The sequence below is a fragment of the Rhinopithecus roxellana genome, chromosome 17 (assembly GCF_007565055.1).
Source record: "Rhinopithecus roxellana isolate Shanxi Qingling chromosome 17, ASM756505v1, whole genome shotgun sequence".
Taxonomy (NCBI): Eukaryota; Metazoa; Chordata; class Mammalia; order Primates; family Cercopithecidae; genus Rhinopithecus; species Rhinopithecus roxellana.
The window spans coordinates 40354364-40379130 of NC_044565.1; the positions used below are offsets into that span (position 1 = coordinate 40354364).

The 24767-nt window shown below is 44.0% G+C and overlaps 2 protein-coding genes across 10 annotated transcripts in view; one reads left to right on the forward strand and one right to left on the reverse strand.

Moving 5' to 3' along the window:
* USP34 (ubiquitin specific peptidase 34) overlaps positions 1–14088 on the forward strand; it is a 291125-nt gene extending 277037 nt beyond the window's left edge. For 3 of the 6 annotated variants that reach the window (XM_030921653.1, XM_030921650.1, XM_030921652.1), the window contains 5 exons: positions 8636–8715; positions 10964–11104; positions 11205–11348; positions 12504–12663; positions 12836–14088. In XM_030921653.1, coding sequence (XP_030777513.1) covers positions 8636–8715; positions 10964–11104; positions 11205–11348; positions 12504–12663; positions 12836–13470 — 1160 coding nt within the window. In that variant the 3' untranslated portion in view covers positions 13471–14088. Of the gene's footprint in view, positions 1–8635; positions 8716–10963; positions 11105–11204; positions 11349–12503; positions 12664–12835 lie in introns of those variants that run through there. The other 3 variants (XM_030921651.1, XM_030921654.1, XR_004054449.1) reach the window with 2 other exon arrangements.
* Positions 14015–24526, reverse strand: AHSA2P. Of its 4 annotated transcripts, none has more exons than XM_030921655.1 (9): positions 23855–24526; positions 22609–22799; positions 20389–20474; positions 17855–17969; positions 16720–16808; positions 15907–16023; positions 15452–15553; positions 15035–15086; positions 14015–14872 (listed from the first exon to the last, which is right to left on the reverse strand). In XM_030921655.1, exons 1-9 carry the CDS (start codon positions 24118–24120, stop codon positions 14742–14744), a joined length of 1149 nt encoding a protein of 382 aa, XP_030777515.1. In that variant the 5' UTR covers positions 24121–24526; the 3' UTR covers positions 14015–14741. The 4 variants fall into 4 exon arrangements, with proteins under 4 accessions (XP_030777515.1, XP_010375705.2, XP_030777516.1 ...); XM_010377403.2 differs by having other exon boundaries at positions 14380–14914; positions 23855–24517; XM_030921656.1 differs by having other exon boundaries at positions 14380–14914; positions 22657–22799; positions 24041–24513.
* Positions 24527–24767: the final 241 nt, after the last annotated feature.

Here is a 24767-nt window from a genome sequence, read left to right on the forward strand (position 1 = left end):
TGAGGATTTGGAAAGATGACATCTCAATTTGGTGGGATAGAGGTGGTACTGACATAACTGGTGTTAGGTCTCTATGGGGCAAGTCTTTAATATGTTACTCTTTAGACCAAAATTAATAGGAGGATTAAAGACTTAATTGTGGGCAGGGCACGGTGGCTCGCGCCTGTAATCCCAGCACTTCAGGAGGCCGAGGTGGGTGGATCACCTGAAGTCAGGAGTTCTGCCTAGGAGACCAGCCTAGCCTACATGGTGAAACCCTGTCTCTACTAAAAATAAAAAAAGTTAGCTGGGTGTGGTGGCAGGCACTTGTGATCCCAGCTACTCAGGAGGCTGAGGCAGGAGAATCGCTTGAACCCAGGAGGTGGAGGTTGCAGTGAGCCAAGATCAACTCCATTGCACTCCAGTCTGGGCGACAAGAGCGAAACTCCGTCTCACAAAAAAAAAAAAGGACTTAATTGTGAAAAAAATCATTTGAAATATTAAAGGAAAACATAACATCACATGAATACCACCATGAGATTTGAAAGACCATGCTACACAGGACACAAACCCCAGAAACAATAAAATAAGAAGTTGGAAGTTTGACTACATAAAAATTGAAAATACTGCATGGTGAAAATGCCATAAACTGAATTAAAACACAAACAGCTAATTGGGGAAATGTTTGCATACTTAATAGATAAATAGCCAATACTGCCAATATATAAAGAGTTTTTAGGATTTGCTAAGATGGTGAAGAATGTTAAGTAAAATCAGCAAAGGACACGAATAGGCTGTTTACACACAAAAAAGTGTTTGGTAACCACATGAGAAGTTGCCCAGACTTACTAATAAAGCAAACAATTTGAGACAGTGTCACCCTGTCGCCCAGGCTGGAGTGCAGTGGCATGACCTCGGCTCACTGCAACCTCCACCTCCCAGGTTCAAGCAATTCTCCTGCCTCAGCCTCCCAAGTAGCTGGGACTACAGGTGCCCCCACCACCACGCCCGGCTAATTTTTGTATTTTTATTAGAGATGGGGTTTCACCATATTAGCCAGGCTGGTCTTGAACTCCTGACCTTGTGATCCACCTGCCTCTGCCTCCCAAAGTGCTGGGATTACAGGCATGAGCCACCGCACCCAGCCTATTTATCTCTCTCTAAAAAAAAAAAAAAAAAAATGAGATAAAGTGAAGCTCAGATGATACCGGTATGGTTTGGGAAAAGAAGAGATCTTAACAATGGAGTGCTAGTCAAGAGTCCCTTTGGGAGGCAATTTGGCCTTATTAATTAAAATTTAGAATGTTCATGCCTTTGACCCAGCAATACTGTGTCCAGGAATCTACCATATTCTACTCATAAAAGTGTACAGCAATATGCACAGGATATTTATTTTCACTTTGGTTGTAATGGGTAAAACTGGAAACAACCCAAATGTCTATCAGTAGGAGCTTGGTTAAGTAAACCGCAGTTCACCTATATTGAGACACGAAAACAAACAAGATAGGAGTGTTCACTGAATTACATAAAAAAGTAAAAACAATATGCAGAATATAAACATATTCTTATAAACAAGGGGAAAATCACTTAGTACATGTACAGAAAAAGAGGAATTTTACTCTATAAGGATGAAATTATAGAATGCCTTCATTTTCCAGGTTAAATATATCTGTAAGGTTTAAATTAATTGTAATGATTATGCATTAGTTTTGTAATTTTAATAAGTTATTTTAATATTAGGGAAAACTGGTACTGCCGGCCGGGCACGGTGGCTCACGCCTGTAATCCCAGCACTTTGGGAGGCTGAGGCAGGCGGATCACGAGGTCAAGAGATTGAGACCAGCCTGGCCAACATGGTGAAACCCTGTCTCTACTAAAAATACAAAAATCTAGCAGGGCGTGGTGATGCGCAGCACCTATAGTCCCAGCTACCTGGGAGGCTGAGGGAGGAGAATCACTTGAACCTGGGAGGGAGAGGTTGCAGTGAGCTGAGATGGCGCCACTGCATTGCAGCCTGAGCAACAGTGAGACTCCGTTTCCCCCAGCCCCCCCAAAAAAAGAAATAAAAAGAAAACTGGTACTGCAAATTCTGGAATGATACCATTTTTTTAGGTACCATAGTTCACATGTGAAATCATCAATGGACTACTCTAAATAAATCCCTAGTGTTCATCACTCTTTAATAATTTTAACGACAAAACAAGGATCTCTTTATCACCTTAAAAAATTTTTTTTTAATTTTCTTGATGCATTAGTGAAAGTAAGCAGATTGATGTGCAAGTAACATTATTATATACCTAGAAAATCCAAAAATTTCCAAATATGTGGAATTGAAATGTAGTATAATTAAAGTAAACATATAAAAATTCCAATTATGGAACTCACAACTGTGATTCACACTTCATCTCTTTGTGATACCATGATGGTATTGACTGGGGAAATGCCTGGTTAGCTGTTTCCCAAAAGCCTTCCTAGGATAAATATACTTCAGACCAGACCAGTGCCAGACATCCAGTGCAGATCAGAAGCCAACTTTTTACCAGCTCACCAAGAGTAAATCCTTTTATGCCAGGCTAATACACAGTAATTACATTCAAGAGACATATTTATAATCCCAAAGTTGGTTACCAGTTTATAGAAAGGAAGAACTGGCACAGGATTTGTATATTTCATCATAGGGCCATCAGTCTTTTTCAGTAACCTCAGTGGGAAGCCAGACAGGTAACAGTAGGTTGATTAGTGGGTGTGAAGTCAGAACAAGGGGAATTGGACAAATCAGTTATCTCATATCCTTACAGTATCTTAATGAATCACTCACAGTAGAGCATTAGTCATGGGCTTTCACCCAGTGGCTAAAGCCACCACTTCCCCTGGATAATGCTTAGATGGGATTAAACACTCCTATAGAAAACTAGACAGAGAATCATGACACAATTCAGATTATATATATATATGATACATACAAAATATTTCATCCTCACAGCAATCATAGAAGTACAAATAATTCAAAATACCATTTTACCTACAAAAGCAGTTTTTGTTTCTTTGTTTTGAGACAGCGTCTCACTCTCTTGCCCCAGCTGGAGTGCAGTGGCACAATCTCTGCTTACTGTGACCTCTGCCTCCCAGGCTCAAGTGATTCTCCTATCTCAGCCTCCCAAGTAGCTGGGATTATAGGCACACGCCACCATGCTCAGCTAATTTTTGTATTTTTAGCAGAGATGGGGTTTTGCCATGTTGGCCAGGCTGGTCTGGAACTCCTGACCTCAGGTGGTCCGCCCATCTCAGCCTCCCAAAGTGCTGGGATTACAGGTGTGAGCCACCGTACCTGGCTGGTTTTTAAAAGATTTTTTTTTTTTAATAACACATCCAGTAGCTTCTACAGTATAAGCTGTTACTAATGAGGAAAGGGTACACTTGAAACAGTTTTTTTTTTTTGTATATTCCTTCACGCGTGGGGATGGGACAGGTTACAGACCTTGTTGAGGATACCTGAAGTCACAGGGTGAAGAAAGTGGTACAGAAGCCAAGATATTTTAGATGTGCCCATCCTGTTTACAGAGGCAAAGCTTAGATGTGTGCCCGAGAACTTTGGTGATTGCATCTTCCTGTGCTTTGCATCCCGTTAGTGAGACACTCCATAAGGTGTTGGAGGAGGCATGCATGGAATAGGAGGGCATTGGCCTTTAACTTGAGCCACTGAACCACGGGGCTCCTTACCCCCTGTGCTTTGTGAAGATGCTAGAAAGAAACTGAAACTCACTTGCTCTGAAGGGGTGGACTTCCAAAGGTGTTGCAGTTTTGAGAGGAAACAGGTAGGACTCTGAGAAAGGTGTCTTTAGCTCACCATGGGTGGTGGTACAGCGTTTTCCTGACTGAACTGTTCAAGAGAGTCTAGAGGAAATAATTTTTATATTAGTAAGTACATATGGTTCTTACTGTGTTATAAACTAGTACATCAAATTGATGATTTCCCAGATGTTATATTGCCTAAAATAAGGCTCAGGTAGTATTAGCCTCTGAAGTGAATATAAAGAAAAGCATTCAGTAGACGGGTGTGATGATTCAGTTCTGTAATCTTAACACTTTGGGAGGCCAAGGCCAGAGGACTGCTTGAGCCAGGGATTGGAGACCAGACCGGGCAACAGCAGTTGCTACAAAAAAAAAAAAAAAAAAAAAAAAAAAAAGGCAGGCTTGGTGGCATGCACCTGTAGTCCTAGCTACTCAGGAGGCTGAGGCAGGAGGATCACTTGAGCCCAGGAGTTCAAGGTTACAATGAGCTATGACTGGACCACTGAACTACAGTCTGGGCAACAAAGCAAAATCCTGTCTCAAAAGAGAGAAAGTATTAACTAAACAATAATATAGGTGATGGCAGATGTGAAGAAAATCATGAAAATGCTAACAAATGGACTGAAGTTGCGGAAAACATTGAAAAGCATATGGGCTTTAGAATCAGATAAATCTGGGGTAGACTACAGTCTGAACTACATCAATACTGACTTTGGAATGAATTTGAGAGGATTATATAATCTCTGAGCCTGCCTAATTTCCTCATCCAAAAGAAGTGCAAAATTAAGATAAAACAGTGGCTCTCAAAATTGATGAGAAAATTTAATGTAATGATCTGACATACCTAGAAAATGTTTATTTTCTTAATTGTTGTTGTTTTGAGACAAAGTCTCACTCTGTCCCCCAGGCTGGAGTGCAGTGGCACGATCTCGGCTCACTGCAACCTCTGCCTCCAGGGTTCAAGTGATTTCTCCTGCCTGTGCCTCCTAAGTAGCTGAGATTACATGCCCAACTAATTTTTGTATATATATATATTTTTTTAATAGAGTCGGGGTTTCACTATGCTGGCCAGGCTCGTCTCGAATTCCTAAATTCAAGTGATCCACCAACCTTGGCCTCCCGAACTCCGGGGATTGTAGGCGTGAGCCACCACGCCTGCCCTATTTCCATCTTTACTTGTAAAATAGAGATACATATACCAGAATGCCACTTCAAAGTGATTAGAGATCATAAAAGGCCTCCATGGTATTTTTTGTTTGTCGTGGTAGTGCTGGCTTTTTGGTAGTTGTGGAAAATAGGTGTAGAGATTGCTTTTATATTTAGCTGGACGTGATGACTCACACCTGTAATCCCAGCACTCTGTAAAACTGAGGCAGCTGGATCACTTGAGCCTAGGAATTCAAGAGCAGACTGGGCAACATGCCAGAACCCTGTCTCTACAAAAAATAGAAAAATAAGCTAGGCGTTGGAGGCACACACCAGTAGTCCCAGCTACTCGAGAGGCTGTGGTGGGAGAATCAGCTGAGCCTGGGAAGGTCGAGGCTGCAGTGAGCCAACATGATGCCACTGCAACATGCCTTGGGCAACAGAGTGAGACTGCCTTAAAAAAAAAAAAAGATTGTTTAGGACTGGGTGCAGTGGCTCATACCCATAATCCCAGCACTTTGGGAGGCCAAGGCAGGCAGATCACTTGAGCTCACGAATTGAAGATCAGCCTGGGCAACACAGTGAAACCTCATCTCTACAAAAAATACAAAAATTAACCATGTATGGTGGTGCACACCTGTAGTCCCAGCTACTCAGGAGGCTGAGCTGGGAGGATGGCTTGAGCCCAGGAGGCAGAGGTTGCAGTGAGTCAAGATCATGCCAGTGTCCTCCAGCCTGGGTGATAAGAGCCAGACCTTGTCTCAAAAAAAGAAAAAACAATTGAAGATTATTTTACTTTTGGGGGATAATAGAGGAGAAATGACTAGAGAAATTACAGTATACAGTCTGCTTGCTCATAAGAGGGTTAATGTCAAAGCAGTCTCTAGTTCAGAGGTTAGCAGACTCTTTGCAAAGAGTAGACACTAAATATTTTAGACTTTCACAGGCCACAAGGTCTCTGTCACATACTATTTTTTGTTTGGCTAATGTTTTTTTTGTTTTGTTTGAGACAGAGTCTTGCTCTGTTGCCCACGCTGGAGTGCAATGGCACAATCTTGTCTCACTGCAACTTCTGTCTCCCAGGTTCAAGTGATTTTTCCTGCCTCAGCCTCCTGAGTAGCTGGGATTATAGGCACATGGCACCACGCCTGGCTGATTTTTGTATTTTTAGTAGAGACAGGGTTTCACCATGTTGGTCAGGCTGGTCTTAAACTCCTGACCTCGTGATCCACCTGCCTTGGCCTCCCAAAATGCTGGGATTACAGGTGTGAGCCACCGTGCCCAACCTGGCTGATTTTTTTTTTTTTTTTTTTTTAACCTTTAAAAATGTAAAAGCCAGCCAGACATGAAGGCCCACACCTGTACTCCCAGTACTTTCAAAGCCCAGTGCAAGAGGATCAATTATGCCAGGAGTTTGAGACTGGCCTGGGCAACATGGCAAGACCCCATTTCTGTAAAACTTTTTGAGAGAGTTTGCTCTGTCACCCAGGCTGGAGTGCAGTTGCACGATCTCGGCTCACTGCAACCTCTGCCTTCTGGGTTCAAGCAATTCTTCTGCCTCAGCCTCCTGAATAGCTGGGATTACAGGTGTGTGCCACTATACCCAGTGAATTTTTGTATTTTTAGTAGAGACGGGGTTTCATTATTCTCCTGCCTCGGCCTCCCGAAGTGCCGGGATTACCAGTGTGAGTCACCATGCCTGGCTCAAAACCTTTTTTTTTTTTTTTTTTTTTTTTTTTTGAGACAGTTTCACTCTTGTTGCCCAGGCTGGAGTGCAATCACATGATCTTGGCTCACCATAACCTCCGCCTCCGCCTCCACGGTTCAAGCAGTTCTCCTGCCTCAGCCTCCTGAATAGCTGGGATTACAGGGATGCACCACCATGCCCCGCTTATTTTGTATTTTTAGTAGAGACAGGGTTTCTCCATGTTGGTCAGGCTGGTCGCAAACTCCTGACCTCAGGTGATCCACCCACCTCGGCCTCCCAAAGTGCTGGGATTACAGGCGTGAGCCACCACGCCTGATCCCAAAACATTTTTTTAAGAAAATTGTCCGGGTCTGTAGTCTTAGCTATTACAGAGGCTAAGGTGTGAGGATCACTTGAGCACAGGAGTTCGAGGCTGCACCTGATCTGTGATCGCGCCACTGCACTCCAACCTGGGCAAAAGAGTGAAGACACTGTCTCAAAGAAAAAGCCATTCTTAGCTCACAAGTCCATATAAATACAGGCTATGGGTCAGATTTGGCCTGAGGGCCATAGTTTGCTAACCCCTCCTCTACTTTGATGAGTAATTAGGATACAGGAACATGGGAACTTAGGAACTCTCTTCCCTGTAGCCACATATGTGATGACATGTCCTTGTTTACTTATGTGTATTATGATACTATGGTGGGTATATGCTGCCAAACACCAACCAGATTAGGTTAGGATAAAGGGGAAGTAGCATTTCCTTGCGTCTTGCATCTAAAGGGACTCATCTTGACAGGAAAATAAATTGGCTTACCTGTGGAGGGGATCTTAGGCATCCTTGGTAAGGCTGAGTGAGTGACCTGACTTGCCTGTGTAAGATGTTCTCAAGTCCTTGGTCTAACCCAGGGTTTGGCAAATTACAACCCACATGCTGCCTGTTTTTGTATAACCATGGCTACCTGCTAGCTAAGAATAGTTTTCGTATTTTTAAATTTTTTAAAAATACAGATTGTATTTTCTGACATATGAAAATTATGAGATTCCAATTTCAGTGTTCGTAAAGTTTTACTGAAAGACAGCCACACCCATTTCCTTACTCTTGTCTAAGGCTGCCTTCACACTGCCTCAGCAGGGTTGAGCTGTGGTAACAGAGCATGGCCACAAAGCCTCACATACTGTTTGGCCCTTCCCAGAACGAGTTTGCTGACTCCTGGTCTAACTCATAGTCTCAACTGGAGGAGGATGATCTGTGTTATATTTCTTTTTCTCCATGATTATACTTGCCCTGGGGACGCTGGGGGATGTGGGAGATGAGAAATTCATTTAGGACTGTGGTAATGAAGCTTCTATACTTTGAGAGATAGGATGACAGAGGATATAGGGGCACACATCTCTTAGTGACATATTTTACATCTGGAATAGTCAAGAAGTGGAGAGGTAAATTCATAGAGGTTCCAAATAGCACTCTCTGACATAGTGCCAGATGTGGTCCACTCAGAAGATCCTGGGAACAAGGCCAAGAATCTGGTGCTCAGGGCAGCGTTGACTTAAATGTACCACAAAGGTCATTCTATCTTTGAAGAAAGAAGGTAAAAGAGGAAAGATATGTTTAATTCTCCACATCTTTTTTTTTTTTTTCTCTTCACCTCTCCCCTCCTCCTCCTGAAGTCTAGCCATTCTATGAAAATTATCTAATAGGCAGAGTGGTACCTTAGTCCAAGAAAGATTTGGAGCCACTTCAGTAACTTTTTTTTTTTCCCAGATAAAGTTCTAATACTCAAAAAAGAAGAGTTGATTTAAGTCCCATATCCTTCAGGAATGAGGTATAGGATATAAATAAATTCAAGTACCACATTCTAAGATATTTCACTAAACATTGGAATGAATTTTTCCCCTTTACATACTTTCTTTAAAATGTAGAAAATATGCAAAGTTATGACTAGAAATAGCTGTAATATTGTACCTGCAGAGTATCTCAGTTGTATAATTTATAATTATAACCTATTCTGATTTCTTTTCAAATATTAGGTGTCCTAGTTGCCTATGAAGGTTTGCCACTTCATCTTGCACTGTTCCCCAAACTTTGGACTGAGCTATGCCAGACTCAGGTAAAGAAAATGAGTTTTAGATGATTGGTCTTTAATCTCATCTGACCAAGTGGTCAATAATTTTAGGAAAAATGGATTGCAGACTTGCTGAAAAGTGGGGATGTTTTAGAATCTTGATAGGTAAAATATGAATGAATGAAAATACTATTACATATTGGGCATCTAAGTTCCCTTTGATTTTTTTTTAACTTCACTAGATTTGTATCAGAGGATATTTTAAATAAGCTGGTTATAATTGAATTTCTCATTTATAGATGTATATCAACAGTTGTGGGGGAAAATCCAAAACAGGGAGATAGTGGGGGAAAAAGGCACATGCCACTTCTTCTCCTTCACCTCCCTGTCTCTTCCTCTTTTCCACCATTCCAAAACCTCTAGCAGAAACCCTATCAGCAGTCTGTCCTTTAGCTTTTCATGATCTGTAGTTTTTCAAGGGTCTGTTGCGCTTGTTTTCTTACAACAATCTCCTTGAAAACAAGATTACCGTTCCTACCTTAAGTGTCTAAGAGCCAACTCCTTAAAATTAAGTGGCTTAATAAATAAAGCTTGTTAAGTTACAAAGGAAGAATTGGGAAGAGGAGAAAGAACCTGATAATAATAAATAATGCTTAAGTTATAAAGGGAGAATTGGGAAGAGGAGGAGGTACTAAGGTTTGGCTCATTCCCTGGATCAGGCATAAAGGATCCCCACTCCCTTCAGTCCCTGAAAAAACTGGTGATTGTCCTGCCTGGTTGCATCTACTCTACCCCATTGGAAGAGATGAATTTATTCACCTTCCTTAGGTCCAACTTTGACCCACATCATGCTTTCTGAAGTATTTTGAGTCTGGTTCAGCCTCCTACCAGGCTGTAGTGTGCTCTGTATTCTCCTACGTGTTTGTCATCCTGTACCATATTGGTTGTTTCTCTACTTTTCCCAAACAGAGCTCAAGTGTATAGACCTTATCAGAGTCATCTCCATTCCCTGAAGAAATGCCACTTTGTTCTCTACAGTAGAAATCTTTCAGAGGCTAGTATACATTGATCTTAGCTCACTTGACTTAGCATATAGTAGGCATTCAGAAAATGAGTTTATCAGTTGATTTTTGAGCTGACTGTTCTTTTCAGTCAGTTGGAGATCTCATTTTCCCTTTCCACTGCTACTGCTGCTCTTTTTCATTCTTCCTGATTTGGGTAGTGTCTTGGTTTCTGTACTCTCCCACTACCTATTGCTACCTATTGCCTTCTCTACTTCTGCACCGCAGGACTCCCTTCGCTTGACTTCTTTCACAGACAGAACTCACTGTGCCCCCACATTTCCCTTAAAACAAAGCTGAACCATATAAGGCCTCCAAAGCTTCCAGTCTTATAGAAGCAGCCATCCTGAGCAAGAAACATAGGCAGAGGCTGTGACTGGTAGACCAAGGCAGATTTTTCCTAGTGTTAAGGATCTCAAGACCTGGGTCTTGGTCCTACTTGAATCCTAATTTCTTGACTGACCTTGAGTAATTTACTTACGACAGCTGCTTACTCTAAAAAAAATACACATATGCATATATACATATTATCTAAATTTTGTCCTATTAAAAAATATTGCTTTTTTCCATATAAATAAATGATCTATTATTAAAATACACATTTAAATCTACGGAGTGTATCTGCTTAAAGACATACTACTTGTGTTTAAGAGCCATGACTATTTGAAAACAGGAAAACCAAATTTTAGTAAAATTTCCATATATTGGGACCACTGATTCTGTGTGAGATAATTAGGAAAGAAGGTTTATTGTTTATCTTTGTAGTGTTTATGGGGGGAAAAGGTATTTACAAAATTACTGTTGCTAATGAGAACATACAGTAAAGTTTAAAACATTTTGGAGAATTGATTTTGATTCTTAAAATGTGTCTTTTCACAACATACGGTCTGGTTACCTATAAATACATTAATTTGGCCCTTGAAAACATTCACATCCTATTCTTTGTTATTTTTCCAGTCCTTGTTAACCCTCTCAGTGCTGGATAATAAACCTGCATTTCTTTTACAACATTTGTTCAATTTTGGCATCAGTCTTTCCCCCAGCACTCCCATAGTCCAAATTAGTAACATTTTACTGTATGAAAAATAGTTGCTGTTAACTAAAAATTCAATAGGCGAGTTAGACATGGCTTTTCAAGTAGGATTTTCAATGGCTTCAGATTCCATCATACACAAGTGTTTAAGCCCGTTATTTCCGTGCTCAACCATAAGTGCTTCTTCTCCCCACTTTAGTCTGCTATGTCAAAAAATTGCATCAAGCTTTTGTGTGAAGATCCAGTTTTCGCAGAATATATTAAATGTATCCTGATGGATGAAAGAACTTTTTTAAACAACAACATTGTCTACACGTTCATGACACACTTCCTTCTAAAGGTATGTAGTACTTTGGAAACTGTGTGTCATTTCCAGTTAGTTAAGCTTGTGTTTTCATTATGCTGGTCTTTTGGAGATTTTTTTAAATCTTCTTTTTCAGGTTCAAAGTCAAGTGTTTTCTGAAGCAAACTGTGCCAATTTGATCAGCACTCTTATTACAAACTTGATAAGTCAGTATCAGAACCTACAGTCTGATTTCTCCAACCGAGTTGAAATTTCCAAAGCAAGTGCTTCTTTAAATGGGGTAAGAACTATGCAGAGGAGGCACACACTTCTAAACTGTCCTTCAGTTAACTATGTGGCCTTCATATCTTACTCTTATAACTTACTGATTTGAACTCTAAGCCACGTACGACAAAAAACAAATTTTAATTACGCGTTCACGATGCCTTGTATGTACACAGCACACTCTTATCACCTTGGAAGCTACAAGCTGATATCATTAAATGCTAAGGGTAATAAAGGGAACGTCTTAGTGGTCTTATCTCTACTTCAGTATATTTTTGGAAACATTGTGATGTTTCTCTTACTGCCTATGGCTCCAAAGTACCTGAAACAATGATCTACTGATTTAAAAAGGCAGTTAAATCTAGAGCATTAGTTGCCTTGTGCAGACTCCCATGACAGCCATGTCCTAGAATAATGGAACACCCTGGAAATAGGCTAGAATGTTGAGCAGCAGCCTCCCAAATCACAATAGCATAAAAGCCAGAACAGATGACAGAGCTCAGTAAGGAAGACCTTACTATTTGTGACATCTATCAGAATTTAACTTGAGAAACTATGATTTCAAGGTTTTTGAAATTCTTTCCTTTTCTATTTTCAGAAAACACTATTTGTCTTTGGTCTGACTTAGTTATTTGTGGGCATAAAATAATGCTATTAGTGACTTTAAGAACTAATGAGGCCAGACAGTGGCTCACGCCTGCAATCCCAGCATTTTGGGAGGCCGAGGCCAATAGATAAGGAGGTCAGAAGATTGAGACCGTCCTGGCCAACATGGTGAAACCCCGTCGCTACTAAAATACAAAAAATTAAGCCAGGCGTGGTGGTGGGCGCCTGTAGTCCCAGCTACTCGGGAGGCTGAGGGAGGGGAATCGCTTGAACCCGGAGGTGGACGTTGCAGCGAGCTGAGATTACACCACTGCACTCCAGCCTTGCCATAGAACAAGACTCTACCTCAAAACAACCACACACACAAAAAAAAAACTAATGAAATGCTCTAGTATCCTAACACTAGCTTTCTGGTTTTATCATTCTTCTAAGAATCCCAGAGAAACCAGGGTATTCTTAGGAAAGAATGGATTCCTGGGAAAATAAACATCTGCAATTAACTGTAAACAACTGCATCAAAGTATTGGCTTTCGAATTTGAAATGTTCCTATCTGGGTTTTTGTAGGACCTCAGGGCACTTGCTTTGCTCCTGTCAGTACACACTCCCAAACAGTTAAACCCAGCTCTGATTCCAACTCTGCAAGAGCTTTTAAGCAAATGCAGGACTTGTCTGCAACAGAGAAACTCACTCCAAGAGCAAGAAGCCAAAGAAAGAAAAACTAAAGGTTAGCTTTATGGACTACTATCATTATTACCTTTAGGGTGGGAGGAGGGAGTAATACACTTGGTGTAGCTGGTTTAGCAGTTGTATGTTCAGCTGAACCTCCTAAATATAAATGCTAGAAACAAAATTAACTTCCCACATCCCCCATGTGATCTTAATGACTTTCAGAGAAGTTTCCGTTTTGGCGTATGTTTTCACAGATGATGAAGGAGCAACTCCCGTTAAAAGAAGGCGTGTTAGCAGTGATGAGGAGCACACTGTAGACAGCTGCATCAGTGACATGAAAACAGAAACCAGGGAGGTCCTGACCCCAACGAGCACTTCTGACAATGAGACCAGAGACTCCTCAATTATTGATCCAGGAACTGAGCAAGATCTTCCTTCCCCCGAAAATAGTTCTGTTAAAGAATATCGAATGGAAGTTCCATCTTCGTTTTCAGAAGACATGTCAAATATCAGGTCACAGCACACAGAAGAACAGTCCAGCAATGGTAGATATGACGATTGTAAAGAATTTAAAGACCTCCACTGTTCCAAGGATTCTACCCTAGCTGAGGAAGAATCTGAGTTCCCTTCTACTTCTATCTCTGCAGTTCTGTCCGACTTAGCTGACTTGAGAAGCTGTGATGGCCAACCTTTGCCCTCCCAGGACCCCGAGGTTGCTTTGTCTCTCAGTTGTGGCCATTCCAGAGGACTCTTTAGTCATATGCAGCAACATGACATTTTAGATACCCTGTGTAGGACCATTGAATCTACAATCCATGTGGTCACAAGGATATCTGGCAAAGGAAACCAAGCTGCTTCTTGACATTAGGTGTAGCATGTCTACTTTTAAGTCCCTTACCCCCATGCTGTTTGTATAAGTTTTGCTTATTTGTTTTTGTGCTTCAGTTTGTCCAGTGCTCTCTGCTTGAATGGCAAGATAGATTTATAGGCTTAATTCTTGGTCAGGCAGAACTCCAGATGAAAAAAAAAACTTGCATCTTCAGTATACTTCCTAAAGGGCAATCAGATAATGGATATGTTTTATGTAATTAAAGAGTTCACTGTAGTGGCTTTCATTTAATATGGCTGTCTGGGAAGAACAGGGTTCCCTAGCCCTGTACAATGTAATTTAAACTTACAGCATTTTTACTGTGTATAATATGGTGTCCTCTGTGCCAGTTTTGTACCTTATAGAGGCAGATTGCCTCCGATCGCTGTGGTTCTTATCAAAATTAAGTTTACTTGTATACGGAACAACCACAAGAAATTTGATTCTGTAAAGAATCCTCTTTAGCTGTGGCCTGGCAGTATATAAATGGTGCTTTATTTAACAGAATACCTGTGGAGGAAATAAAGCACACTTGATGTAAAAATAATTGTTTTATTTTTATTGACATGACTGATTGCTATTCTGTGCACTTAATTAAACTGATTGTGATGACTTTTCATTTGTTTACATACGTTGCTTCAGTCTTCTCAGGTGAAAGTAGTGAAAAACCGTGAACGAGGGGGAACACTTACCCATTATATGCTGTTTCACTGGAAGTGTTACCAGCAGTCTACAAAATTAATGTGTCCCCACAGACTTCTCAATCCTTTCCACCCCAAAGTGTAAAACCACAGCAGGAAGAAGTGGAGCAAAACCCCATCAACATGCTTTTGAATGCAATATACCACTGTTTTACTACCTAAGATATACACACCTTAAAAACCCTAAGTAAAAATAAAGGAATAGTGTCAACCTGCCATTTTTTGTCATCTTGAACTAAAAGTACAACTGCAAGCAAGCTTGCTGTAGGACAAGCTTCAGTTTGGGAAACCAACTATCTACACTCGGGACTGACTTACCTATTTCTAGAGGAATAGCTATGGAAGGTCAGGTTAATACCTAATTTCAGGTTGTTTGCTACTTTTAACTCAGTGTAGTGTCTAGTTATAATAAAGAGTCAATGCTTTAAATTGTGTATACATTCACAGATTTCATCCAATATAAAATAAAGATGGTCCTTTTTTTAAAAAAAAAAAAGGTACATAGCGAAGAGGGTCAATGTGACACTTCTGCGTACAAAAAGTAATGCCTTATAAAATTTTAATTCAACCATTTGGGGGGGTCAGCTGCAGTAAACCTTTTATTTCTTCAAAATGCTGCTTCTGCCAACAGAATTTCATGTTCTCTTCTTTACAGACAGGAACTCCTTTACAGTCCAATTGTAATTCCGTTTGCCCTAGAGTAGGCACAAAATTCAGTGTAACCGTGGCATAGTGTTCTAAGAAAAAAAATAGGAACCTTATTACTGCATTATGAAAAGGAAAATGTATCCATATGAAAAACCCAGCCTTAAGTGTTCTGGGGCCTTTAACATAAAGGGCACTAATTCGTAACATACCTTCTGGCCAGTTCCTACATCTCCATTTCATGACGATCTTCTTATTTGTTAACTGAAAAGAAAGGGGAAACTCCACTGAAAATCTTTTAAAACTTCCCACAATATAACACAGAAAAACAAATCCTTTCACTGAAACTCCTAAATACTAGAAGAATCAATGAACAACATATGGTCCCTCTTCCAGTTTATACATCAGCACCACTGATAATTTTCTTTAGTGTCAAAATGTCTCAAACCAGCAGTAACATCAAGAACAGTAGGAATATATAATAATGGTTTAAGTACAGTAATAGTAATCAGAACAGAGGGCTGCTATTAAGGGTGAGGCAACACAGACCGTAGTGATTTTGGTGCTAAAAACAGCACATATAAAAAGTAATAGTTAATCCCATCTTCTTTAACCTTGAGTCTACTTACCAATTCTAGATATTCACCAGTGATGTTCCCATCAAACATCTGGAATTTCCCTCCCTTTTCAGCTTCTAATACAGCAGTAGATTTAGAAAACTTTTGCACCAACTAACCAAATAGAACAGATGTTATTCCAGCACACTCACATATTTTAATGTAATTATGAGATACAAAATAATTACTATAGTTTAAAAATCCTAAACATGTAGCTTTTACTTAGGGACAATAAAATACAAACTCTCTCTTCCTAGAAGAGAAAACTCAATGTAATATGGACATAGTCCCAAAGAATGCCCATCTCCCCTCCGATTATTCAGAAACTATGCTCAGACTTCCTGTCACCACCATCCCACATCCCTTCAATCAAAAACGCAAGGAAAACCAAAAACCAGCTCCTGTTCTTTGTGATGTATTTTCTCCCAATGTCAGCATTTAACATGCTAGCTTAGAGAGTTACTCACATCCTTCACAGTGAAGATGCTATACAGCTGCTCTACACTTGTGTCAAACAGTTCCATCATGTGAAGAGCCACAGTGGGAATCCTTACACCCAGTGCCACTGGAGATGAGGCCTGAACCTGGAGAAGGGAAGAAGTTCCAGGGAATGTTTAGCATAACGAGATAAAGCTGCTTGGATTGAAATAAGTCTTCTCAAAAAAACAGCAAATGTCCCAAATTCCATACTGCCTATTCCAAACACACACAAAAGCAGCATGAAAAGCCTTTTCAGCACCACCAGTCTTGGTCTTTACTTTGGAACCAGAGCTCACTGTTCCTACAGCTCTTCAGCTCCGTTCCCAGGTTATGACTGAATACCCCTAATCCTAGCTGGACTTCCAGATACAGCTGTGAGCAGATGAAAGACAACTGCACCTAAAGCTAAAGGGTGTCAATGACACATAAAACACCCATTCCAAGAACTGATCTAAAAATCTCCCAATCCAAAAGTCAGCAAAGAAGGTTCTTTCATTGTGCTATGTGAATCTTGAAAGTCATCTGGTTTTGTAATCTGTGGCCTACCAAAGAACATTGCCTTTAGGAGAGTCTTGAGTCAGATATCCCATAGAAAGGTGTGTCTTTAACAATCCATCAAGAATCAAAGTCTCGTATCATTTGCACAACAAAATGGGAGATCTTGGAGGGCTCACAGGAGACCCAAAGGTGGAAGAAGGCCCTCACTGTCCTCATTTCTCCAACAACACAAGGTTATTCAGAGCCTTAACTCAAATACTTCCTTTACCCCTTCCCTACATTTTGGCCAACAGAGCTCATACCTGCAGGGTATTCTCACTCGGTTTTCTTTTGACAGTCAATTCCTGGGTTGCCATAGCTTTCGTTGGTAAAATCATTCCCGTTGTAAATTCTATAAAGAAACAAGGGAAGTGGTTTTAATAAGGACGTTTCTCCTTTTAAGCACAAAGAGTAAGGTAGAAAACCCAAAACAGCATGTAAGAAAATAAAACAGATATTTATAAAAATAATTCCTATAACATTTTGAGAATTTCAAGACCATTCCATGTTTTTACATATAAAACTGATGATTAACAACGTGAGTTCCACAGCAACAAACGTCTTTTCTTTTTTTCAAACGCCTCACTTTTATCAAGTTTTTGCTAAAACTGCAAAATTTTCCAAAGTTCTTTTGCACACAGCTAAGTTTTATGAGATTAACTATTAATAGCTTTGTGGCTCTAACCTACCGTGAAAACAATTTCTCATGTGAGGGCGGCCACCACCTCACAAAGCCTGTCTTCACAGTAGTCAAGCCTGTGAGCCAGCTACACGTGCGCTCCCATGGGAAAAGTGACAACCCCAAACCCATCCATGCCAACACCTAAATACTCAGGTAGCAGGGTCCAAGAATGAGGTACAGAGATACAGGCACTGCTGGTCATCTTGCCTGGCTCACTTCTCTAATTTAGGGAAGAAGACAATAACCACACTTCCATGCAATGTTGATATTATCTAGGTATTTCTCAACTACACCTGTAATACCTGCAGTCCTTTCATCCATTCATTCATTCATCCAACAAAGATGTATTAAGCACCTACTATGTGCCAGGCATTGTGCTAGATGCTGGAGATACAGCAGTGAACAAGACAGACACCTTCCATGCCCTCATGGAGCTTATAGTCTAGCAAGGAAGACAGACATTAAACAAGTAATTACACAAACAACTGATTTTCATTCCAGAAAACTACAATTAACAGTTCTGTAGGCAAAATGGTTCATGCTGTGTACAATAGTGATGATCACTAATTATGGTCTTAACCATGACTAGCTCTCAACTTCCAGACTACAATTTATTCTGAAGTATAAACTTGCTTCTGGAGCCTCTGACCACAGTGCAGAGTGTAACGGGTAAATAGAAAAGGGACCCTCTGGTTCACAAGGGATGCCTTCTTTACCCGTCTTAAGTGCCTTCAGGTAATCTCCAAGGGCCTGCCTGACCTTGGCGGTGCCTGCAGTTTTCATAAGATCCTTCAGTATATCCCCATCTCCTTTCTTTTTACTCACGTTCACCTACAAATCAGAAAAATACAAACCAAAGAAAGATCCGGTTTGATGTATTCTTACAACATCGGGCTGTATGGATGAGAGAACTATGGCAGTGGAGGAAGGAAAGAAGTGGATGTAAGAGATGTGCAGGGCAGGATTTTAAGGGTTTTTAATCCAGGGTCCATGACAGGGTTGGGGGCCAATCTTGCATGGACTTTATAGAATGTAAACTCCTTAATTTGCATACAAAATTGTGCATGTGTATGTATATAAATTCTATTGCTGATGTGGTCCGTGGCTTTCATGGTGTCTAGAAATGCACTGTCCGGTGTGGTAGCCACTAGTCACATGTGGCTACTAAGAACCTGAAATGTGGCTGGCCTGAATCAAGAAGTGCTGTGTGAAATAATACGTGCCACACTCCAAAGACTTAGTATCAAAAAAGAATGTAAAATACCTCATATTTTTTATATTAATTACATGCTAAAATCTTTTTTATATACTGGGTTAAATAAAATATATTAAAATTAATTTCACCTGTTTATCTTTTTTTTTTAAGAGCTTGTATCTCATTATGTTTTGCCAAGGCTAGACCCAAACTCCTGGGCTCAAACGATCTTTCCCCTCGACCTCCCAAGCAGCTGGGATTACAGGCATCTGCCACTACACCTGGCTCTAATTTTTTTTTTTTTTTGAGACGGAGTCTTGCTCTGTCGCCCAGGCTGGAGTGCAGTGGCCGGATCTCAGCTCACTGCAAGCTCTGCCTCCCGGGTTCACGCCATTCTCCTGCCTCAGCCTCCTGAGTAGCTGGGACTACAGGCGCCGCCACCTCGCCCGGCTAATTGTTTGTATTTTTAGTAGAGACGGGGTTTCACGGTGTTAGCCAGGATGGTCTCGATCTCCTGACCTCATGATCCACCCGTCTCGGCCTCCCAAAGTGCTGGAATTACAGGCTTGAGCCACCGTGCCCGGCCTCATACTTTTTTTTTTAAGAGACAGGGTCTCCCTGTTGCCTAGACTGGAGTTCAGTAGCGTGACCATGGCTCATTGCAGCCTTGAACTCCTGGGCTCAAGTGAGCCTCGTACCTTGGCCTCCCAAAGTGCTGGGATCACAAGTGTGAGTCACCATGCCCAGCCATAGCTTTAACTTTTTAAGTACAGCTACTAGTAAAACTTAAATTGCACATGTGGCTTGCATTATATTTACATGGAACAGTGCTGGTATAGAACCCAAAGCCACTGTAATTAGGGAAATCAAGTTCCCATATAACCCAGCCTTGGACTATATACTTTTTTGACAAAGAAGAAAATTGGAAAAGGGAGAAGAGCAGAAGAAAGGCAGAGGGAAGAAGAAGAGAGGGGAGGAGGGGGAGACCAAGGGACAAGGAAGCAACAGAGGGCTTTGGGGATGTCTCTAGTATTCCCAGAAGAAAAAGAGGTGTTGATTTGAAAAAATTCAGTGTCTCGATGCTTCAGTTGAGGTGGGTCTGATCTTGGGCCCCAGTTTGAATCTATAGAGTTTGTTCTGTAATGCCACTGAGGGATTAAATCTTAAAAACCAGTTAAACATTCTGTTGAAAAATTTCTCAGCTGATGGATCTGAATATAACAAAGTGGAATCTCAGGCCTGAGCGGAGGAACCACATAACTGAAGACAGAGGTCTGGGACAGCCCTGGCCTGTAGCACTGTATAACCTTCAGGCCAGAAGACATGCTGCTGGGCAGGAGTCAGCCTATCGTGGAAAGCCTTCACGTTAAATACATTCACGAATCAAACAAGATCCTTTGTCAGACTATCTTGGTGTGAAAAATATAGCGGCTGTAAAAATGGTCTCACCCCCAAAACCCAGCTTTCAGCTAGAAAAGGGCACTAACTGGAAGCCAAGCGTGGGAGTTACACACGACTCTGCCTCCCAGGAGAGCCACTAAAGCAACACGTACTAACTGGGTAGTTCACAAAAAGCCGTGAGGCGTAACCAAGGGATAGCTTGCAGCTAAAAGCTGAGACTTCTCACCGTTAAAGGGAAACAGCAAAGGTGCGGGAGAGAGAAAGTCATGTTCATCAAGCCATGCAAGCTGCCTGAGCAGTTCACAGTGCACACACTGTCACATTTAACCTGACAACACCCCTGGAAGAGAAATTAACCACTTTTCACAGATGAGGAGGCTAAGAAGGGTACAATCAGCTGCCCAGGCCCCTTGCCTGGTCCTTTGGGGAGCTCAGGGCTTCCTGGGGCTTACTCTTTTTCCTGTACCACTCCAGCTCCACACAACATGCTGCCCCCACAGTATGGCAATCCTTCTCAGCAAACAGGCCCTCCACAAGGCAACCGAACTACCACACAGGAACCACAGTCTGATCAACACTACTTGAAATGCCCAATGTCTGTAGCAGAAGCTTGACTGAAAAAAGAACAAAAGAAATAGAAACTTGATCACATACCTCAGTGTCATCTACTTCATTTTCCTCAGAAAGATTGGGTATTTCAATCAATCCCTTGTGCTTCACTCCAGATTCTTTAACGATGCCTAAAATGAGCAAAATGGGTTCTTCAATTATAATAAAAAGTAACAACTGGGCCAGGCACTGTGGCATACGCCTATAATATCAGCATTCCGAGAGGCTGAGGTGGGAGGATGGATTGAGCCCAGGAGTTTAAAGACCATCCTGGGCAACGCAGGGAGACACTGTCTCTACAAAATAAAATTATCTGGGCATGGTGCCGCACACCTGTGGTCTCAGTTACTTGGAAGGCTGAGGTGGGAGGATTGCTGGGCGGTCAAGGCTGCAGTGAGCCTTGTCTCGAAAAAAAACAAAAAACTGCTTTTATGAAAAACTGTCCTGCCTCACTGAATAGCCCAGCGGCCCTCACAGGGTTCCACCACTCCAGGGCCCCCTGAGCAGCCACGGAAGAAAGGTCAGGCAGACCATGACCAAGGAGAGGGCATGGAGTCAGCGGCCTGCCATCCTGAGGGGAGTGTGGGGCAAGTGTACCCATATTTCTCTTTTTGTCCCAGGGTATTCTTTGCCTGGACAAAGCAGGATAAAGGAGTACCCTGAAGGGGAGAAGCAGTTACAAAAGCGATGGAAGGACAGAAAGGGACAGTGTGTTCTGACCACGGAGCGGAGGGAAGCTCTGGCTTAGGGACATTGTGTGGGGATGCCAGGCAGGTGGACTTCTCCCAGGACTAGAGTGTTGCCTCCTCCCCAGTGGGTCTCAGCTGCCACCCTAGACTCACTGCTAGAGGAGAGCAGCGTGAGGCGTTACAGCAAGCCCTCACAGCCTGTCCTCTGGCTGCTGCCTGGCAATGGCTGGGTCTCATCCTTGCAAAGAAGCCAAGGGAGATGGAAAAGACACAAGGCCCACAAGGTTCCTCGGGCCCTAGGGCCGGGTGCTGGGGGAGCAGGCAGGGAGCCAGACTGCTATGATCCAGCCAGCAGCAGACACGGGGGGGTTGCAAGAGAGGCAAACTCCCAGCCAGAGGGTCCTGTTCTGAGGTGGTGGGGAGGGGCTGAACACCCTCGTCTGCTAGAAAGGCAGCCAGCAGGGCAGAGGCTCGAGGCCAACTCACTGGACTACTCTGGGACACAAACTCCAGATAGGAGCTGACTCCCGGACTGAGGCTCAAACCCTAACTCCTCCTCTTCCCTTCCCTGCATCTCCACAGCCTTGGCTCCCTCAACAAGGACTGAGTGCACACATGCTGTATGTCCAGCCAGGATCGAGGCACCACTGGAGAACTGAACCCACAGACCCCAAAAGTGGACACACCCGAAATGCCCAGCAACTGATAAATGGAGAAACAGAATGCAGTATATGCACCCGTGGAATATTCATCATCTATAAAAAATAAAGTGCTGCTACCTGCCACAATACAGATGACCCTTGAACACATTATGAAGTAAAAGAAGGCAGAAAACAAAAAACACATCCTGCATGATTCATCTATGTGAAATGTCCAGAGGCCAATCCAGAGAAAATGGGGTAGTGGATGCCAGGGGCTGGGGAAGAGGAGGGCAACAAGAGTGACTGCTCGTGGGTCCAGGGTTTTGTTTTGGGGTAGTTAAATGTTCCCAAATTGATTGTAGTGATGGCTGCACAACTCTGTGGCTATACTGAAAACCAATAAATTATACACACTAAATGAGTGAATTATGTCTCAATAAAGCTGTTTAAAAAAAAAAATCCCTGCACTAATGAATGACAGGAAGATGGAGCAGGACAGAAAGCAAAATATTTTTGTAAAGCAAGTTTCAGTGCCTTGGGGAAAAATAAAGTAGGGAAGAAAGATGGCACAAGGCAGGGGTCTCCAAGGATGCAGAGAGATGCTTCACTCAGGACAAAGACCTGAAGGAGGCAGGCAGCTACCTGGAGGAAGAGTGCTCCAGGCAGCAATGCCCAGAGACTCGTGTTCACAAGTGCCTGGCAGAAGAGGGCCCAGCTGACAGCAATGAACTCTGAGCAGCTGCAACTGCTCCGAGAAAGGAAACCCCCACCCTTCTTGGACCATGGAACTCAACTGTGGCCAGAATGTCAAGAACTACTAATGCTGATTCAGGAGCCAGTCAGTGCCAGGCCCATAGCAGGAGCTGTAAAAACATTCGCTGAATGATGAACGCACTTTGTCCCCAACCCCACTAGTACCCTGAGGCCCCCATTACCTTTCCAGCCCAGTTTGATATACCACTCATAGAAGAAAATCAGCTTTCCTTTGCGACTACTGCACGAAGCCTCCCCTTCCACCTGCTTCAACTCGCTGATCTCACCACGGCCAGCGTCATTCTCCACAACGATGCCCACCAGGAGGTCCTGGAACTTCCCTTTGGACCAGCTGGTAGCATCCCGCTCTGTCCTGCCAGGGACCAGAAAGTCGTGAATGGAAGCCCCAGCTGGGATCCACCTGCCTGGGTGCCAGCGTCACGTCCAAACCCAACCCAGATCAGCCCAAGTCCTCTCAAGCAGCCTGAGACCTGCCAACCTCCAATGTGCTCCTCAAACCTGCTTTCTACCAAATTATTTTCATTCTGCTCAGTTCTTTAAGATATTATTCTCCACTACGCAAGTAGTATTCTGTCTTAAAAACACTGGCTTATTTAGGGGAGTCCCAAGTAATAGTCTCCCTTTACGGGACAGAAACCAGCTGAGAGGACTGACGGCCCAAGGCCAGGACACTAGAAAGTCAGTTCTCGGCCGGGCGCGGTAGCTCACGCCTGTAATCCCAGCACTCTGGGAGGCCGGATCACGAGGTCTGGAGTTCGAGACCAGCCTGACCAACATGGTGAAACTCCGTCTCTACTAAAAATACAAACATCAGACTGGCGTGGTGGCTCGCGCCTGTAGTCCCAGCTACTCATGAGGCTGAGGCAGGAGACTCGCTTGACCCGGGAAGCGGAGATTGCGTGAGCCAAGATTTCCCATGCCCTCAGGGCTCCTCCAGACCAGCCAAGTCATGCTCCCCTGGGGACCGGCCTCAGCATCCCCCTGACGGCCTGGAGGGGCCACAGCCCCGGCCAGGGGCGCAGGGCAGAGGACACCCCTTCCGGAGGTTCTGCAGCAGAGGGCGGCAGACCTCTCCCCACGCGCCAGGTGAGGCGCGCAAAGGAAGGGGAGCTGGTCTCACTCACAGTAGGCCCAGTTCGTGGGGGACACCTGCGGGGTGGGCGCGAACTGAGATCCAAATTTCTGCTCTTTCCACTACGTTCCATGCCCCCGCCCCCGCCCCTAACACACTCTCTCAATCCAGCTCCCTTCTAACTCCCCGAAACATCCAGAGGAGTGGGACGGAAGAAGGGAAGGCCCTAAGACCACAGACGGTGGGAGTGGAAAGGTCTGTCGGAAGTCACTCGTGGGGCCCAACCCAACTTTCAAAAAGAGGCAGCTGCAACCCGCCCTCGCCGGTCTCCGTACCCAAGGACGCTCCCGAGCTGAGGCGGAGGCCGAGCCCTGCGTCCAGCAGCTGAGGAGGAGCGTGGCCCCCTAGTACCCTGACCCCCGCGACCCTGCGGCCCCGCACAGACCCCAGCTCCCGCGGGCCGGCCCTCCCCAGATCCCGGAAGGAGGCCGCCGCCGGCCGCGCCACCCTGCCGGCCGCACCAATGCCAGTTGTTCACGTTGGTCCCGTCCTCCCGCTCCTCCACGATCCAGCGCGGGTCCCCCTGGCCCCACTTGGCCATGGAGGCGCAGGCGGCGCAGACTGGGTGGAAAACACGTAAAGCCCAAGGCGCTGCAGGTCCGAAGCCGGCGTTTCCGGCCGCCAAGCCCTGGAGAGGCGCGTTTGCAGCTCCCAGAAACTGCCAGAAGGCCCCGCCCCGCCGCGGCGCGCCCGGGAGCCCCGGCCGGGATCTGAGAGGCGGGTCGTACGGGGATGCGGAGCCGGGGAGGGGCTAGGACCGCCGGTGTTCCGCTGCGCGTCTCCTAACGCCTGGGCGAGACGGGGTTGCCTGGGCCGCCTGCGAAGGGCGGAGGCCGCTGCAGGACCCGCGGTGCTGGCTGGCTCGTGGTTCCCGGCGCCGGATAACAGGGCTCTGAGTAGCGGGTGCCTGAGAGCCCAAACGGCGGTGCAGACGTAACATGGCCGTGCGGTGGCCTCGGCAGGCTCCCTGGCCCTCGAGGACACGACCTTGAACGCCCAGGTCGCTTTGAGACCGGCCTTTGGGGCCACAACGCGCTCCCGTCACACCGTTTGCGGTTTTCGCCTGAGAGCGAGTTGGCGCGCAGTAGCCGCGCTGCGGCTTTCTCCGCGACGCGGTTTCTCTCCCTCCCGCCTCCCCAGCACCTTTCCAACTAGTCCCATGTTACTGCAGGAGTATTTCCATTTTAT

Excerpts from the sequence above, each read along its gene's own strand:
- AHSA2P (XM_010377403.2), bottom strand. The coding sequence starts at position 24,120 with ATGGCCAAGTGGGGCCAGGGGGACCCGCGCTGGATCGTGGAGGAGCGG. Across the intron at positions 16,024-16,719 it reads CGAGTGAGAATACCCTGCAG|GTTCAGGCCTCATCTCCAGT; the intron begins GTATGAGCTCTG and ends TCCCTTCTCCAG. Across the intron at positions 14,915-15,034 it reads ATGTAGGAACTGGCCAGAAG|AACACTATGCCACGGTTACA; the intron begins GTATGTTACGAA and ends TTTTTTTCTTAG.